The 18894-nt window shown below is 39.4% G+C and overlaps 1 protein-coding gene across 3 annotated transcripts in view; it reads left to right on the plus strand.

Annotated features, from left to right (window-relative positions):
- Positions 1 to 8201: 8201 nt before the first annotated feature.
- zmat4a (zinc finger, matrin-type 4a) overlaps positions 8202 to 18894 on the plus strand; it is a 45243-nt gene continuing 34550 nt past the window's right edge. For 2 of the 3 annotated variants that reach the window (XM_056247917.1, XM_056247919.1), the window contains exons 1-2: positions 8202 to 8279; positions 13141 to 13242. In XM_056247917.1, the coding sequence (XP_056103892.1) occupies positions 8208 to 8279; positions 13141 to 13242 (174 nt within the window). In that variant the 5' untranslated portion in view covers positions 8202 to 8207. Of the gene's footprint in view, positions 8280 to 9294; positions 9366 to 13140; positions 13243 to 18894 lie in introns of all 3 variants that reach the window. The other variant, XM_056247918.1, reaches the window with a different exon arrangement.

Raw genomic sequence — 18894 nt, forward strand, 5'->3', positions numbered from 1 at the left:
TACTCTCAGTGATGCCATTGTGTGTACATGTGTGTCTCATATTGCCTTTGGCACTACACCTGTTTACATTCCCAGCATCATAAAGTGTGCAAAAGAGATAGCATCAGATTCAGATAGTGCAGGTGTTGACAACATGCCTATGCCAATGAATCTGCCATGAAATCATTCTAGTCTGAACACACAGGTGCTGCTTTTAAAGAGCATAACACGGACATGTTTACGTGTGGAACAATAAAGAGTGAAAGCTCGCAAAGAACTTATAATTTCACATATAATTATGCCTTTCTCAGCATTTGACTTTTTATGTCATAATTATTACTTTTTTATCTCAATTTCAACTGCCATAATTTATGTCATAATTACTTTTACGTCATAATTTCGATTTGTTATAATTATGACATTTTATCTCATAATTTTAATCGCTTTTCATTTCTGAGAAGGCAGGTTCAGAAAAACCCTCGAGCGACTGGAAAAGACCTGCAGCAAGACTTGTTGGCAACAGGCACTGAGGTTTCAGCTGCAAGGCGTGTACCAAACGCATGCGGTTCCATGCCAGAACTCCAAGATGAACACCACTACTGACCCAAAAATGTGGTCCCAATTTGCTCAAAATCATATAAATGAGTCACAGAAGTTTGGGGATTCTGTTCTGTGGAGCGATGAAACAACTTATTTTCGGCCCCATGGATCAGCGGTATGTCTGGAGGAAGAAAAATGAAGCATTTGCTGAAAAGAACAGTTAAGCTTGGTGGTGCTCGGTGATGCTCTGCAGCTGCTTTGCATCCTCTGGCACTGGAAACCTGCTGCGTGTGGAAGGCAAGATGGATTCCTTGAAGTCTCAGGAAATCGTAGGAGAAAACGTCATGCCGTCAGTGAAGAAGCTGGAGGTTGGGCGTCATTGGACCTTCCAACAGTTACAGGACAATAATCCTAAGCATACCTCAAAGGCTTGGTTGCAGAAGGTCTGGAATATTTTACAGTGGCCATCACAGTCACCTGACTTGAACCCCATAGAAAATCTCTGGTGGGATTTGAAAAAGGCGGTTGCAGCACGCAAACTCAAGAATATTACTTAACTGGAGGCCATTGCTCATGAGGAATAGGTTAAGATTCCTTAGAAACGCTGCCAGAAGGTGATGGTGTCTGGTCATACATCTCGTTTGCTGCAGGTCAGAACAGCAAAGGGTGTTACTAAATACTAAAGATGCTTGCAATGAAGGGGTTGAATGATTTTGAGACTGCAGACGTCAATTATTTTTGTTTGATTTGTTCATTGCAAACAGCTGAATGTCTGTAAATTTTGCCAATAAACCTGATTTGCAATGGGGCTTGAATAATTTTGATTACAAATGTAAGCATTTCCAATCAAGCTGTTTTTGTCAAATTATGCAAAAAAGGTGATTTTTTTGGTGTGTGTGTGTGTGTGTGTATTTGAGACTTAGCCTCAGCAGAGAAAGGAGCTGACACAAAAATGTTTAATATGTCATTTCTACCAACATCATTTCAATCACAGAATGCTACATCATTTGAAATGAGTTTTTTCATGACTTAAAAAAAAAAGACAATTCTCCAGTGATGTTTGTATATACCCTCTTGAATATTGTTAATAGACAAATGAATATAATAGTACTAATAACTTAAGTTAAATACAAGTTTTTGGACCTTCTAGAATGTCGTGTCCCATAGACTTGTAAGTGCATTTTTGTGTGATTTTACAAACTGAGGGAAGAGTCTAAATTATTGTCTGTGGTAATCGACAGCATGCCACAGATGTTGTCCATAGATCTTAACTTGCACTGAACCAGGAACATTCCTTAAAAACTGTTTAGTTACATTTGAAGACCCCCACAACCTTTTGTTTTGACATCATTTCGAGTTGATTCAACCCATAATGAAATCATCTGCAGGGAACACGTTTCGAAAGAAAATCCATACATGGCAAGTGGCTAAAACCCGAGTGCGTGTAACCCCCAGGAGAAGTCGACCAATCCCAGCTCATGCAAAAGCATAGTGATGGTTTATCCAGGTTAAGCAAATAGCTGTGCTTTGTGCTCTGGGATGACACTGACTGCCAGACTCTATGGGATGATCATTAGAAGCAGCTGTTGGCTTTGCTGCTGCATATTTCCCAGCTTTATTGAATGAAAAAGACTTGCTCCTTTGCCTCCAGCCTTGAAAGGAGAAAAAAAAGCCTATTAAAAGCCATAAATAATATGATGCTCTCACAGGATAGCAACTGAGGTAAGATGGGCTCTGCGGCAAACATACTTCCACATGGGGTTTGGAGTGAAGTTCTCACACATGCCAACTGCGAATTCTGCCAGATGGGATGCGTAGACTCTGAATATTGGTGCCATCACTGTTTCCAATTCAATGTCCGCCAGTGTTATTATGAGTGTTAATTAGCATGCATACAAGTATCCAAACTGATCAGTTTGAGCAAAACCCGATCCATGATAAATCTGACTCACTTAGTTTGTTCAACTTCTCACAATTTTATCAAACAAATGGCCTTCTCGACTCCTGCGGGTGGGAGTGAAGGAATGCTGTCTCGTCTGGTGTAGTATTTCTCAAAACTTTGGGTCCAAGAAATGTCCTGAAGAAAATGACTCAAGAATGGTTTATTTAGACATCTTCAAGAACATGATGTATCGATATTTGGTATAACTTCCTGATAATGTTCAGGGCTCGGACACACTCTCCCAGTTTAAATCTAGACTAAAGACACATCTGCAATTAGTTAGAACAACTAAATAATTGTTGAGATAACTTAAATATCCAACTTAACTAACTAAAGTTAACCAAACTTAATATTTTAAGTCAAGCACGAACACATACATTTTTAAGTTGAAACAACACATTATTTCTTTTTAAATGTTGAATTTTAAGTTGTGATAAATAATCACAGCAATATTTTTTTTACAGTGTAGCCAAGCATTCACATGCATCTCATAACCTTGTACTCCAGTTATATTAGCTCAAATGCACATGGTTATCTCTTTGCTTAATTTTGAACAGCAGGCACAAATTCAATGCTGAATCAGATGCATTTAAATTCGGACAGCATGCATTTCAGTTTTAACATAACCAGGACAGATGATAACTGGCTTGGGTGTCGTGGATCATGGATTTGGCAGAGATGGGAGTTGTAGACTTGATTTGCTCATGCAAGTCTCGAGATACAGACCTGACCCCTACTGTGAGGTGAGAGCAGATTTTGGCAGGAGGGAAGGATTTCATAAATCAGCTGATGGCATCTCATACCTCTGGGATATAAACATATCTTTTTCATATGTTTCGTTTAAGACATTGACAAATTGAGAATGGGGTAAAGCTGTGGAGTTGAATTACATTTAGCCCCTAACAAGAGAAGAGTCCGTTAAATCTCAAGTCCGTTCTTTCAACATGAGAAAAATATGAAAAACAGTTTGTTCTAATTTATGACTGTCACTCAATAGGCCGATATATTGGCTCAAGGAATTCTCTGTCTCTTATTTCCACAATCAAGGCCTGACCTTTATACCGAGACAGTCAGTCACTGTGATGCCTGTAGCAAGTGTTATAAACATATCAATGTCTCAAAAGCATCATATGACGTATGACAGCCGAATGTTTATATATCCAATGATAGGGTATGTAAAGCAATCAACTGATTTACGAAATACTTCCCAGCTGCGTCCATCATCTCCATCCATGCACTTACACCAGATTCCCAATAGAGGGAAGCATCTACTTTACTTTATTCCTTTTTATGCAGTACCTGTTGAACTCTGCGACTTTGCAAAATGATGCTTGTGTCAAATGTAAGGAAATGTTTTTATGAAGGTATACCAGACTTTGGGAAACATGCTCTTTTCAGGCTTATGCACTTTAACTTTATAATTTAATCTGATTATTGTAACAGGAATCTAAACAGGGTGAAAATAAAGAGGTAAAATTGATCTATCTTTAAAAACGTGAGTTTATTTCAATATATTAGACATACATATTCGATGGGGACATGAAGATGCTGCATAGTAGGAATGACCCTGACTGCTGAAAAATCCAGCTAAAACCAGCCTAAACTGGTTGGCTGGTCTTAGCTGGTTTAAGATGGAAGTAGCTGGTTTTAGTTGGTCTCCCAGCCTGGCTTAGCTGGTCAAGCTGGTCTCTCAGCCTGGCTTAGCTGGTCAAGCTGGTCTCTCAGCCTGGCTTAGTTGGTCAAGCTGGTCTCTCAGCCTGGCTTAGCTGGTCAAGCTGGCCTCCCAGCCTGGTCAAATTGGTGGTCAGCTGGCCTCCCAGCCTGGTCAAGTTGGTGATCAGCTGGTCTCCCAGCCTGGCTTAGCTGGGGTTCAGCTGAGCTGGTCTCCCACCCTGGCTTCCCAGCTAACACACGACGTAGGCTAACAGTTTGATTCAGGTCAAATTATTGTGAAATAATGATTATGTTAAAACATAACCTACACCATCAGATCACCATTTCTATTTGTTCATCTGGCTGTTATAACTCATGTACAGCAGCCAAACATGATTTGAGGGTCAAGAGCCCAACTAAAACAAACACTTATCACCATACTGGTGGCTTAAAAATCGCGGTTTTCTCCTTCAGTGATTATGTTTGTTACCATCAGGTATCTTCAATAATACTCAATCATCACTCAATTAATCACTTAATTATCTCATTAACTTTTAACACTGCTTCAGTGTTCATTTAACACTCTGTTCAGGGTTTATATAATTCACACTGATTTTGCTGTGCCTTTAGAGTTACGTCTGTATGTAGTTTTTTAGCATTTTAATCATTTCAATTAATAATTTTGTACATAACTGTTAGCATATCAATGGTTTGTTTTAAGGGGCTGCAATATCAAATAAAAGCAATTTGTTTAAATGGTTGCCTCAGCTCCTGAAGATTATTCAAAGTGTATTTGGAATTGTTTATATTTGTCACAACAACCAGTGGCAGGAAAAATAGAGAACACATAGCCAGCCTGGCCAGCTAAGACCAACACTAACCAGCTAAGACCAGCCTGGCCAGCTAAGACCAACACTGACCAGCTAAGACCAGCCTGACCAGCTAAGACCAGCCTGACCAGCTAAGACCAACACTGACCAGCTAAGACCAACACTGACCAGCTAAAACCAGCCTGACCAGCTAAGACCAACACTGACCAGCTAAGACCAGCCTGACCAGCTAAGACCAGCCTGACCAGCTAAGACCAACACTGACCAGCTAAGACCAGCCTGACCAGCTAAGACCAACACTGACCAGCTAAGACCAGCCTGACCAGCTAAGACCAACACTGACCAGCTAAGACCAGCCTGACCAGCTAAGACCAACACTGACCAGCTAAGACCAACACTGACCAACACTGACCAGCTAAGACCAACACTGACCAGCTAAAACCAGCCTGCTAAGACCAGCCAGGCTGACCAGCTAAAACCAGCCTGACCAGCTAAGACCAGCCTGACCAGCTAAAAAAGTGTTCAAAACCCCTCTAGAACCAGCCTGATAAACCAACTATGACTAGGCTGGGAGACTAGCCAAAACCAAGGGGGTAATCCACCAGCCGGAAACTGAAGTCTCCCCGGGCGCCGCCATTGGCTAACAAGCCTTCACCTGCTGTTAGCATTCCATTGACTCCCATTCATTTTTGCGTCACTTTGACAGCGAATAACTTTACATCTGAGACGTTTAAAGACTCCATTTGTCCATTATTTATTTCTAAAGAAACACGACAATGTATAAAATAATCCATTACCTTGTATCTTACGTTGTGGCCCCGTAGAAGCAGTTTTTGTAAAAATAGGCTAACGATTGCGACATTGCGTCATAACACGCGACTCTCTGTCGCATAGAAGAGAAATGACCGTAAAGACAGATGTAGAAGCTCACGCGCAATCGGGGGACGTGGAGGCATAAAGTCAAGGGAGAAGCCCATAGAGAGTCATAAAGTTGCTCCTGCTGCGAGCTCATGAACAGCTAATACTCACGATCTCCGGCTCTGCAAGATTCAGAAGGGAATGATTCAGATTCCTCTTGGCACAGCTACTAGAAGACGTACAACTGTCAGTCAGGTTGCTCACGTCACAACTACGTCTTCAAGCTCAGTTTGAGCATGCGCAGTGCGCTTGGCAATCAGGAAGTGAGTGCTTCTATTTGACTTCACTTTTCTCCGTTGAAGTATGGGGTCGCTGTGTCCATTTCTTTTACTGTCTATGGCCAAAACCAGCCTGACCAGTTTAGGTTACTTTTTTGCCAACTCTGTTATGTGTACTGTGAATATACTTCTTTTACATACTGTTTTTTGCCAACTATATTTAGGGAAATAGGCAAACCTTTGAGATTTCAGGTGCAGTCCGATATAAAAGTAAAGCTGGTTTTGGATTTTATACTGACACCTGTTGGCCTGGATGCATGAAGTTTGTTTGCAAACTGCCGCCCATCTCACACCGAAACTGTTTGTTTATCTTTTGTTGTGTTACTTTTTATCTTTGTTATCCTTCCATCTCCCTATAATGAGCATGGTTGGATTCAATCTTAACAGTACAATCAATTGAACAAAAATTTGCAACAGAACATAAGGTTTCGTTTGTAACGCATTTTAAATAACTCACCGTTCTTCAAATGTTCAGCTGACATTTCATTTTCTTTATTTGCACGTTGCCGATGTCTGGCGGAAGCAGCAGCCAATGAGCGCGCCGGGGGGCGGAGACTGAGCGGTCGACGAACATGGAGCTCCCTGACACACACACACACACACACACACAGCAGCAGCACGCGCGCGGCATCACCTCTAGTGATGGGAAGTTCGGTTCTTTTCCGCGAACCGGTTCTTTCGGACAGTTCGTTTCAATGAACCGGTTCAAAAAACCGGTTCACCAGTTCTTTTACGTCCTCGCGTAATGACGTCAATTATATCATCCCGGCGGATAAAAATACTTTAAATTAAAGGCATTTGTAATCATAACTTCACTTAAATAATAGTACTCATCGTAATAATCCTCTTGGATAAGTTTCTTACATTTACATTTTGCAAACGAACCCTGTAGCCTACAGGCGATGTGCAAACGCGGATGTTTAACATGTCTTAAATATATAAAGTGCATAAGTGGTCTTCATCATTTTATTTGTAATAAACTTACATTTCGCCGAATTCGGCCCCTCATTTAAGTCCTCGGTTCACCCGTGCTGCGTGCTCATCAGCACATCATCAGTTGGCTGAAAGAAAGTTCTGTTTAGAGACGGTGCTATCACGCATGCTCAGTATCTCCAGCTCATCGGTTCTCCGTATCGAACGTGTCCGAAAGAAACAGTTCTCGGTTCTGTACTGGTGATTCAAGAACTGCAACAACCAGTTCTTGACTCCAGAACCGTAGCATAGGCTGTGTGCTGAGCTGAGAACTGCTGAAACCTGAATATACAGTCGACAAAACTAAAAAAATCGATGCATGTCTTTCTTCTCCAATATGTTTAATACGTTATGTTTTAACACATTATAAACATTTACTAAGCAGTACTGTGCAGTGTGCACCATTAAAACTTTGGCAAGAGTTTACATCAAATATTTATATCAACTTACTTAGAAATTAAATGAGCAGTTCCTGAAAATATTATTTTAATAAATGTTTAGTTTGACAGGTTTACAATCCATTCATTGTGTTTCCAAACTTTAAAATAATACAGTGATAATACAGTAATTATGTGATAAACATGTTTCCAACATGTTTTTTTTTATTACACTTACTGATGTTCAACTAAATAAATACTTAAGAAACGTACATTTCGTCCCTCAGAAAAAAATTGCACGCGTGCTCAGCTCATCGATCAGTTGTTCTCATTATGTCGAACGTGTCCGAAAGAAACAGTTCTCGGTTCTGTACTGGTGATCCGATAACCGCTGTACATGTGCGTTCGGTAGTACGCGCATGCGCAGTATCAGCTCGTGCTCATCACTCTCAAAAACAGCACGTTTCAAACTGTTGGATTTACTGGAGTGAAATATACTCCGGGATATTGGTTTATTTCGAGTCAGAGGGACTGTCAGGCATGTCTGAAAGTGAGTAACTTTAGTAACTTGTGTATCAGCACTAACGCAAGACGCGAACTGTTTCGAACGATTCAGTCCGATTTAGTGTACTGGTTCGACCGGTTCACTAAAAAGAACCGGTTCAAAAGAACGATTCGTTCACGAACCGGCCATCACTAATCACCTCACACACACTCTATGGACTGTATCAGCCCTCATCTGAACGTCGGTTCCGATCAACTGTATCGAGGATACAGTTTGGAATTACAAGTAAGCTTTCTCTTCACTTTTAAGAAAATGTTCATTATTTCTCATTCATCAAAATGCATGAACTTGCACAGGCGCAACTTTCTTAAATTTTTTAGTTTATTATTATCGTACTAGCCTCATACTACTAGCCTACTACTACGACTGCCATTATTACTACTAGGCTACTACTAATACTACTACTATATTCTAAATACGTTTTTAATGCTACTAAATCTGGAATATAAAGCTGAGCATTATTTAAATAAATGTCAAGCAACTGATAAGGGGTCTTCATCTATATTGGATCACAAGTGTTGTTATTTTAAACAAATATGGCTCCATAAAATAACGTTTTTGGGTAGCCTATACAGTATATCAAATTCCAGAATTCATATTTAAGTTGTAATTTTTAAGACATTTAGGCTACATGACCAAAAGTTCTGAATAATACAGGAATATGTCAGCTTTGATGTCTAAACTGGAATATTGGTTTAATCTGGTTATTATGGCAATCATGTTTATGGCTCTTTTGCATAATCAGAATATGACCATATGTTTTCATTAATATCAGAATATTCTTGTTCATATAAGTACAGTCAATGTCATCAATAGTATAGTATCGTGATGCTGGTAACTTATCAACTGTCTTCTCGTCTCAGAAATGGTGGGTTTTGTAGGAATAAAAAGAAAGCACCTGCTCTTCTGTGCCTCCTCTCAATGATATATTTTTTCTCCTCACTTCATTCTATAATGTTCCAAATAATGGAAATTGCACCCCCCCCCTAATTTAAGGGAAATCAATATGTGGTTGTGGGGTTTACGCGAGGCAAGCAATCACTTTTCCACACATGAAAGAAGAGCGTTATGCTCATCTGGTCAGGTCTTTGTTAGCCGGAGCTTTTATTGACGTGATTAACTTTGACAGGAGAGACTCTGATAAGATCCATCTCTTCAGAAAACCATATCTGGCCAAATCTTTCTGTCTAAAAAGCTAAATGCTTGCCTACTTTTTTTCCTCTTGATCTTTTTTTGTTAGATTTCAGACTTTTGGATTCCTAGACCGTCTTTGGAGTGACACCTGATATGTATTGAGAAAGTTATTCACAGGTAAAGTCTCAAATATAGTGTCGGACCAATCATGGTATACTTCCCAATTGATTTCTTAAACTGTTGTAATCCTACACTTCTAAATTAAAGGTTGAATTTCTGAGAAATTGCCAGGTGCTATTCTGAACTCCATTTGACCCATTGATTATCATTTAGAGGGGCTTTTGTAGTAACAGTTACTTAAGTTCAACCCATAATTCAGTGCTTTACTTTTGAGGAAGCAGATTATTATACAAATCAAAAGTTCAATGCATAAGTGAGAATGCATTTTGAGAGAGGATAGATGGCTTTTTTTTTTGGATGTAATGATTTTGGAATATTGAGTGTAAAGTCATGGACTGCTGGATGCTGCAGGGTGTTATTTAGTTTTTGGGGGGCATCAGAGGGTCACAGACTTTCTTTCTGCCTTTAAACAATTTGTCTGGAATAGTTATGGGATACTTAGTTGGTTTGAAGTTACCCCTAGGGCGAGAAAAAAGGGTTTGAAAACAACCATTATTTTATTTTTTATATAAAACTCTTTTATCATTATTCAAATTTCAGTTGGCAATGCCCTTGAATCACAAATGAGCCCTAAGCAGTTGTTTGCTCAGATCTGGCCCCCCGAAGTCGAATCTAGAGCACCATAATATCTCCCATGACAATCTCAAAATGGATGTGAAGGAGTAAAGAGTCATCAAAGCATGTGGAAAACATGTAAACTGCAGAATTATAGGGTTGTTGGTTTTCAAAGCTGATTTTAAAAGTAGGCCATTTTGTATGCCTTATTGTCTGTGTTCATAATTTTTCTATTTTTTATTATTATACACTCTTAAAAATAAGGGTTCTTTATTGGCATCTGGTTCCATGAAGAACCTTTGAAGGTATCATGGATTTTCTTTGGGGTTCACTTATAATGTTAATATTTAACCCCTCTGTCTAAAAGTGATCCGGCTTCTTTATGGCTGATCGCCAGTGGTGCAATAATATAAAACTATTTGTCGATGTTCTCGTTATGATCCCTTTAACATACATGGAAACTTTCCATTGCACAAAAGGAACTTCAGATTAGAACATCATCAAGGCATTGCTGAAAAAACAGCCTTTATTTGTAAGAGTGTAGATTACTTTCGGATTAATAAAAAATACACCTGGTGAATTTGTAAGGTCATCCAAAAAATGGAAAATTTGATCATCTTTCACTCACCCTCCAAACTTGAATGACTTTCTTTATTATGCTCAACACAAAAGAAGATAGTTTAAAAAATGTCTTTGTTCATTCAATGAAATTCATTGGGGTACAATGTTATGCTGTTGGACCCCATTAAAGGGATAGTTTCATTTTTTTTTTCACCCACAAATTAAAATTTGCTGTTAATTTCCTCATCCTCAGGCCATCCTCTTGGTGATTTATATAATGCAAGTCAATGGCTACCGTCACTTTAAGAGTAAAAAAAAGCTATTGAGAATGAGAAGGTGACGTCACACGTATCACTCCGCGTTGCATTGTGGGAAGGATTCGCCATCTTGGTAGGATACGCTATCCGTTGTCATGGTTACTTCGACAGTGAGACCGAGAGAAATAGCGACAGAGAGAGAGAGCAGCTTGATATTTGTTTGCCTTTTTGCGATAAGGCACAGTTTCTTGGGAATAAATGAAGAAGGGGGAAGCAAAAGGAAAGGGGCTCTATCGGGAGAGACTAAATAACAACACCAAGCAGCGTTATTTAGAGAAACTACTTGACATCAACATGGACCCGTACGACCTGCTACAGAATGGACGAAAGACCCAAAGCACTACCACTTTCACATACGCTGACATAGTTAATTACCTGGTTTGTTTATGGTATCAGTGCCTAACGTTACTGCCTACACAATGCAAGAGTTCAGAAGCTTTAAGTCATTAGAAGCTGATCAAGTCTGTTGCGGCTGGGTGCAAGACTTAGAAACCCCCAGACCTGTAACGTTAAACTGCGAGAGTTCAGTCATACTTGATGTTTCAGGCCTCATTCATATGGAAATAAACCTGATATGAATCAGACACGTGCATTTGCACCTGCCGTGCAACGTTAAGCGAACAGTTCGGACATTCCCCTGTCAATGCGAATCGTACGTCATTAAAAAAAGTGTCTTTTTAAAACATTTCGCGGTACAGATCTATAACAAATGAAACAACTCTAGTTGAATAACAGAGTATTAATTTCGTTCGTTTGTGTTAAATAAAAGGCGAACTGTGCTGAAATGTGTTGCTTTTGAAAGCAGGCTTTGCTCGCTGTTGCTGCTGTCAGTTTATTGACAAGCAGTTTCTCTAAACTGGCTAGCATTGTTATTTAGTCTCTCCCGATAGAACCTCTTTCATTTCTCTTCCTTCTCCATATCTTCCAAAGAAACTGCGGCGTATCAGTAAAATGTAAAATGTAAACAAATACTAAGCTGCGCTGTCTCTCTTTCGCTATTTCTGGAATGTTTTAGTCGCGCCTCTGTGAAGTTCTGAAGGCGTTGCCCCTGGCAACCGATGATAGCGTCTCCTACCATCATGGCCGACCGGCTCAGACCCCGCCCAAATCGGCACGTGACTCCTCATTCTCAATACAGGCAAAACAAAATTAATACACGTGGCTTCTGATGATTCATTGAGGTCTTATGAAGTGAAACGATCAGTCTGTGCAAGAAACTGAACATTATTTACAACATTATTACCTGTAATCCACAGCCTCTGCGCGTTCATGGGATAGTTCTCCCCAAAATTAAAATTTGCTGTTAATTATTGGCTAGCGGTCCTGAGCGCGTTCACAGGAGTCTCGAGCGCAATCTTCCTGTTGCATAATGACGTATGCATGGGAGCTCAAACGTTGGGAATCTGTAAAAAGTCAATCTTCCCAATTGAGATGATGCAAGCGAACGCAATCATCATTTTTAATACAGGTTGCGGCATCCAGGATAAGCACAAGTATGTACCACTTTGATGAACAATACAACACGCTCATTGGGTGAACTACCCTTTTAACAAAACCAGTAGAAACACTCTTCAAAATATCTACTCTTTTTTTGGTTTCACAGAAGAAAGAAAATAATAGAGGTTTGAATTTGAAATTACACTAGTTAAATTACATCATTTTCATTTTTGGATGAACTATCCCTTTAAGATCCCTGTCAGGTGCCAGGAGCTTTCCAAACGAGAGCATGGTCCGAATGGATGACCTCACCTCCTTCTGTCATTAAAATCTCTCTTTATTATGACCTACAATCATTTTGCAGTGTCTAGATTAAAAAGGTCAGTATTAGGTAAGGTTGGCGTCAGATGGTCCCAGATCAGCACTAAAAAGATGTCTACTACACATGCCTCTGCTTTCTCCTTCAGGCATATATAGTTGTGAGTTGTTGCCTCTTTTGACACGGAGCGGTGCCAGATTTATCTCTCCTATTGTCTGTCTCATTATACATCCCTCCCAACCTCCCTCTCCTTTTTCCAAAATCAAAATGTCACAGAATTCATCAGTTTGCACAAAGAATGTCACTCTACGATAAACCCAAAATGTCACAGCGATGAAATCTTGCATGATTGATTTCGGTGAGGTTATGACTGTACAAATACACTGAATATTGTTTGATTATCCAATCAGGTGTTTATTTGTTTTTTTTTCTCACTGTTGCACTATTAAAAAGTTTGTGATAATGATATTAGGAAAGAAGAGATGGTCATGGTCTCGCAAGACTTCAGACCTCATCTAGTTTGGAGTGTTCCTAATGAATGTTTGAAACCAATAACCATACTCACACTGATATTCCTCTTCAGATGAAGTCTACGGAAGTGGATCCGGGGTTATTCACTGACAGCTACTGCAAAGTGTGCAGCGCTCAGCTTATCTCTGAGTCACAGAGAGTCGCCCACTATGAGGTGAGTAACACACACACTCACATTCACACAAAGCATAAACATTTACTGATAGCTATTAATTTGATCTGCTGTCAATAATTTTCTACGGTCTGCTGCGCACTTTCTAAAAGAGAGCAGATAAGTAGGTTAATTAGATTTTTGTAGCTAATATTCATATGCAATTAAAAAATGGGCATGCATTTCAACCGCCATCAATCATAGTATGGAAATAAATTTAGTTTTCGATAATATCAAGCTAGAAATGTGAGCAGATTCATATAAAGCCTTATGTGATGCGCCACAATCCTGCCCATATGAAAAATCATAAATGAGATCAGAAGTGCATCTACATTCACCTAAAGGATTATTAGGAACACCATACTAATACTGTGTTTGACCCCCTTTCGCCTTCAGAACTGCCTTAATTCTACGTGGCATTGATTTAACAAGGTGCTGAAAGCATTCTTTAGAAATGTTGGCCCATATTGATAGGATAGCATCTTGCAGTTGATGGAGATTTGTGGGATGCACATCCAGGGCACGAAGCTCCCGTTCCACCACATCCCAAAGATGCTCTATTGGGTTGAGATCTGGTGACTGTGGGGGCCATTTTAGTACAGTGAACTCATTGTCATGTTCAAGAAACCAATTTGAAATGATTCGAGCTTTGTGACATGGTGCATTATCCTGCTGGAAGTAGCCATCAAAGGATGGGTACATGGTGGCCATAAAGGGATGGACATGGTCAGAAACAATGCTCAGGTAGGCCGTGGCATTTAAACAATGCCCAATTGGCACTAAGGGGCCTAAAGTGTGCCAAGAATACATCCCCCACACCATTACACCACCACCACCAGCCTGCACAGTGGTAACAAGGCATGATGGATCCATGTTCTCATTCTGTTTACGCCAAATTCTGACTCTACCATCTGAATGTCTCAACAGAAATCGAGACTCATCAGACCAGGCAACATTTTTCCAGTCTTCAACTGTCCAATTTTGGTGAGCTCTTGCCAATTGTAGCCTCTTTTTCCTATTTGTAGTGGAGATGAGTGGTACCCGGAGGGGTCTGCTGTTGTAGCCCATCCGCCTCAAGGTTGTGCATTTTCGCCCACAGGACTGCCGCATACTGGATGTTTTTCCCCTTTCACACCATTCTTTGTAAACCCTAGAAATGGTTGTGCGTGAAAATCCCAGTAACTGAGCAGATTGTGAAATACTCAGACCGGCCCGTCTGGCACCAATGCCACGCTCCGATGCCACGCTCAAAATTGCTTAAATCACCTTTCTTTCCCATTCTGACATTCAGTTTGGAGTTCAGGAGATTGTCTTGACCAGGACCACACCCCTAAATGCATTAAAGCGACTGCCATGTGATTGGTTGATTAGATAATTTCATTAATGAGAAATTGAACAGGTGTTCCTAATAATCCTTTAGGTGAGGGTATATCTCAATTATTTCTCCTAGATAACAATGAGATTAAATGACGATCAACTGGAGATTTTGGTGCAAGTCTCCTCTTGATTTTTCTCTTGAGAAGTAGACTGGTAAGTTTCATAGTTTCAAGTTTCACAGCTGTGCTGCTGATTTTTGTGGAAATCCTGATTTTTTCCCCAGTTTTCTTTGATTTATTAAGTTTAAAAAAAAAAATGAAATATAAATATTTTGCCACATAAATGTCTTTACTGTAACTTTTGATCAATTTATTGCATCCTTGCTGAATAAAAAGTGTTAATTTCTTTCAAAAAACTACTGAAATCCAACTTTTGAATGGTAGTGTATATTTCCATTTATACATAGAAATTATTTTTGTGGTCATTATTTATTTGCTAGGCTATGTCTAAAGAACATTTAAATTAGTTCTAGATCAACTGTGCTTTGGTAATAACCCCAATAAATCCACTTGAACCAGTACTGATGCAAGTCACGTGACTACACAAATTCCCCTCTTTGCGTAAGCATATTAGTACATTTAAAAAGAAGTAATTGCTTTTGTTTATTTGCATCAGTTAACGCTTCGCTGATGCATAAACCGCAGTGGGATAAGCCATTATATCGGGACACATATGGATCACTAGCAGCGCATTTTCAGCTTTCTTTCTTCATAAAACTCTCCAGTTTTCCCCCAGAAGCTCGCTATAGGAGTCACATTATTGCTGGCAATTTCAGAGCTATTTCCAAGTCAGATAATTACATAGAATTGAATATCTGCGTTTGTGATTTGTCAGTGGTTTGTCAGTGGTCACTGAAATCTCAGTGGTTCTCTGAAACACCCAGCTGTTCCTCATTTGCTCCTTTCACCCTACACTATTTCACAAACAACCTGAGGAATTAAATGTGCTGGCCTTTATATTGCACACCAATCATCCAGGCCCCCGGACCAGCTGGGGCTCCTTAATCTTGATATTTGATATGATATAGTTGTTTGCCCAAAATTGAGACTATTCTGCTTGAATAGCCCAGTGGTTTTTGTCTTTGCAGTCTTATCGGGTGCATCGGCCTGATGGGAAACTCCGAGAGTGGTTGATTTAGATGCATCATATTCTTCTTGCATCATATGTCATTACCTCAGCCATGAACAGAGATTTCTTAATTATTGCCTCTTAAATTTGCATGTCGCTCTCGTCTCCCGAGGAAATGGAGCCATGTGGTCGACACTTGAGCTGGCTGAGAACCAGCTGTTTGCTTGTTATCCCAATCTAGAGTCTGGTCTCGTCTGTAATATAATGTCTCTCATGTTTAAATGATGAGGCTTTCAACATGAGAAGTTCAGGTTTTATCTGACCTTCTTGTTGCCTCGCTAGGTCATGCAGGACTGCTGTTGATACATGGATCGGCTATGTTCTTGACTGAATGAAAGATCGTATTTAGAGATTGCTAGCACACTTGAGTCACAGTTGTACAGGTAGATGGGGAATAAATATGTTTCTTCAAACCTCTATTCAATTTAATAAAAAAACAACAACACGTTTTTACATTGTTACGTTGTTTATAAGCCGTTTTAGGTTGTAAGGAAGCTTGATAATGTCATTAGCAATGTTTTTTTCTCTCTCCGAGTGTCCAGTCACTGCAGGCATTTTTTTCCCTGTGATTCCTTAGTAACAGTGACTTTTCTGATTTCTTTGCGATTACTGTAGTTTTTCAACTAAACACATTCTACAAAAACCGTAACAATCTCATGTTAGGTCTGTATTGGAAGGTATGTGTGTTATTGATAAAATGAATAAAAATGAGATAGTTACACTTACAAAACCCCCCAGTTGCACTCTAGCCATCAAATGTATCGTGAAACGAACTGCATGTTCCCCATTACAACAGAGTGACAACAGCGCTTTTGCTTTTCTTTCTTTTTCCTCACAGAATTCAGAAAACAAAGCCCTGAGTTGTAGGCTTGTTATTGTCAGCCGGTTCGTGCTATAATGAGGACGCTAGAAGTTTGCTGGAGACGGAGCGATGAGGCCGTGTGGTCATGCATTTAATGAGACCGATCCCAGTGTCGCCACCACCCCGCTGAGGAGAGCCTAGCTTACAAGAACGAACAAAGTCAACGCTATAGCCTTAGCAGCTTCGCTTATTATAAGAGAACAGACAGTTAGGATCAATGCCAAACATTTGTCAGAACATTTGTGCATAAAGATGCCACAGCATCCCAGTTAGGTGGAACTGGGATGCTGTGGCTTCTTTATGCACCCTGGGTAAATGCAGACACAATGCAAGTGACGTATTCAGTGTTTTTTTTAATCAAAGGGCTGAAATGATCAGATAAGCAAGAGGAGAAGGAACAGTTGAGGGAACGACTCAGGGCTGACTGATGGGATCAAGAGTATCCCGGGTCAATTAGCACCTCGCTGCTCTACATTGAAGCACTTCACAGTGGTGAAAATGTGCTCTAGCGAATGAGAACAGTGGAATATCAATGGATCAGACTCAAGGTCTGCTTGACTAAATGCATACTTAAGTAGCATTTGCATAATGACTGAAACAGTTACTGTGAGGTTTAAAAGGAACAGTGCAACCTAAAAAGTCATGTCATTCTAAACCTGTATTAGCTTCTTTCTTCTGTGGAACATAAATGGAGAAGTTATCACAATATTCAAGCTGGCGTTGTCCATACAATCAAAATGAATATGAGCCTAAAAAGCAACATTAAAGTATGTTGCGTCTTGAAGAAATGAACTACTTATCTCATGAAGCATTTCAAATGACGTTCAAATTACAAATGTTACTGAATTTACTAAAAGTGATTTATTGTAAGTACAAAAACACCATATATTTGAGGATTCAAAATATATACAGCTAAAAAAAATGGAGGGAAAAGAAAACATTTAGCAGAATGAAGAATATCTCCATACAATGAAGATGAATATGAGCCAAAAAAGCATCATAAAGTAGTTCATACTAGGGTTTTTCGAACTGGGATCTGGAGAACATTTGAGGGGGAAAAAGACTGGATGTATTTTTTTTAGGGCTCACAGTTTTTAATTAAATCAATTTTGAAATTAAATATGTTTTAAAAAAGTAAATTTTTCTGATTTTAATGTAAATACCGTTTCCTTCTGCTTTATAAAAAAAAGGAAATCATGAGATTAATTACAATTATTTATTCAACTGACAGCCTTAAAGAGTAAGAAATAACAACCAAATCTGTTTTTTTTTATTTGAAAGTTTGAAATTTAACATTACTGTAAAATTGGATAGAAGATACGCTGTCAACTTAAAGTAAATATTCTCAGATAATAATTTAATTTATTTTGAGTACTGTGTCAATGTAAAAGAGAATTCTTTAATTTCGTAAACAACACAGTAAGTGGGTCTTTATACATGAAAATGTATTTATTTTATGGAGATATATGGAGTATGAGCTAATTGGACTACATTTGTAAAACTTTTATGCTGTTATTTTTGTCATTTACATTCATGAAAAGACCCACCAGGAACATTCAGCAAAATCTCTCATGTGCTCCAGATAAAAGAAAGCAATACAGGTTTAGGACGACATGATGTTTCATTATTGCGAACTATTTCTTTGATGTCTGATGATTCATCTTTCTGCCTTTTAGATTTCCAAAAATCCTTTGTCTTGCAGGCACCATAACTGCTACAAACCGTTTTAGTTTTATGGAGATTGACTATTTTGGGTTAGATTTCTTGATAATGGATTGAAGAACCCTCTGTGAGAATTACTCCTCTGGTGCCTTTTCACTGCTCATATGTTTGGGCATTCATCTGCTACACAACAATCAATACGGACCTTTATCCACCCACCAGAGCGATCATTCAGAGGGGCACATCAAGCTTTGAGAAATGAAAGCTGTAGTCCATAATCTTGTTCCTGTAGCTCTGATGAGAATTGTTTGGGTCGGGTCTGACATTGCTTAGCCTGATAATCAATGGCGAGCTGTTTTTTTGTCAACACTGGTGTAGAAAAGGCCCCAAAGTTATTTCAGTGTTGCTATTATTTTGTATAGTTGACCATATTAGGCTTTGTTTCACGTTTACTTCCGTTTATTCAGTGCTTGTAACGGTAGCCGAAGCGCGCGCTGGTTTGTATACTATCTGACGTCACACAGTTAGTATGCAGTACGATAGAGATAGTCAGTCGGTCGGTCGGTCGGATTGTAGATGTGAGCTGCACCTTTCTTCAGAGTGTGCGTAAATGAGAAGAGTAAGTA

The sequence above is a fragment of the Rhinichthys klamathensis genome, unplaced genomic scaffold, assembly GCF_029890125.1.
Source record: "Rhinichthys klamathensis goyatoka isolate OS25496 unplaced genomic scaffold, OSU_Roscu_1.1 h1tg000050l_1, whole genome shotgun sequence".
NCBI classification, from domain to species: domain Eukaryota; kingdom Metazoa; phylum Chordata; class Actinopteri; order Cypriniformes; family Leuciscidae; genus Rhinichthys; species Rhinichthys klamathensis.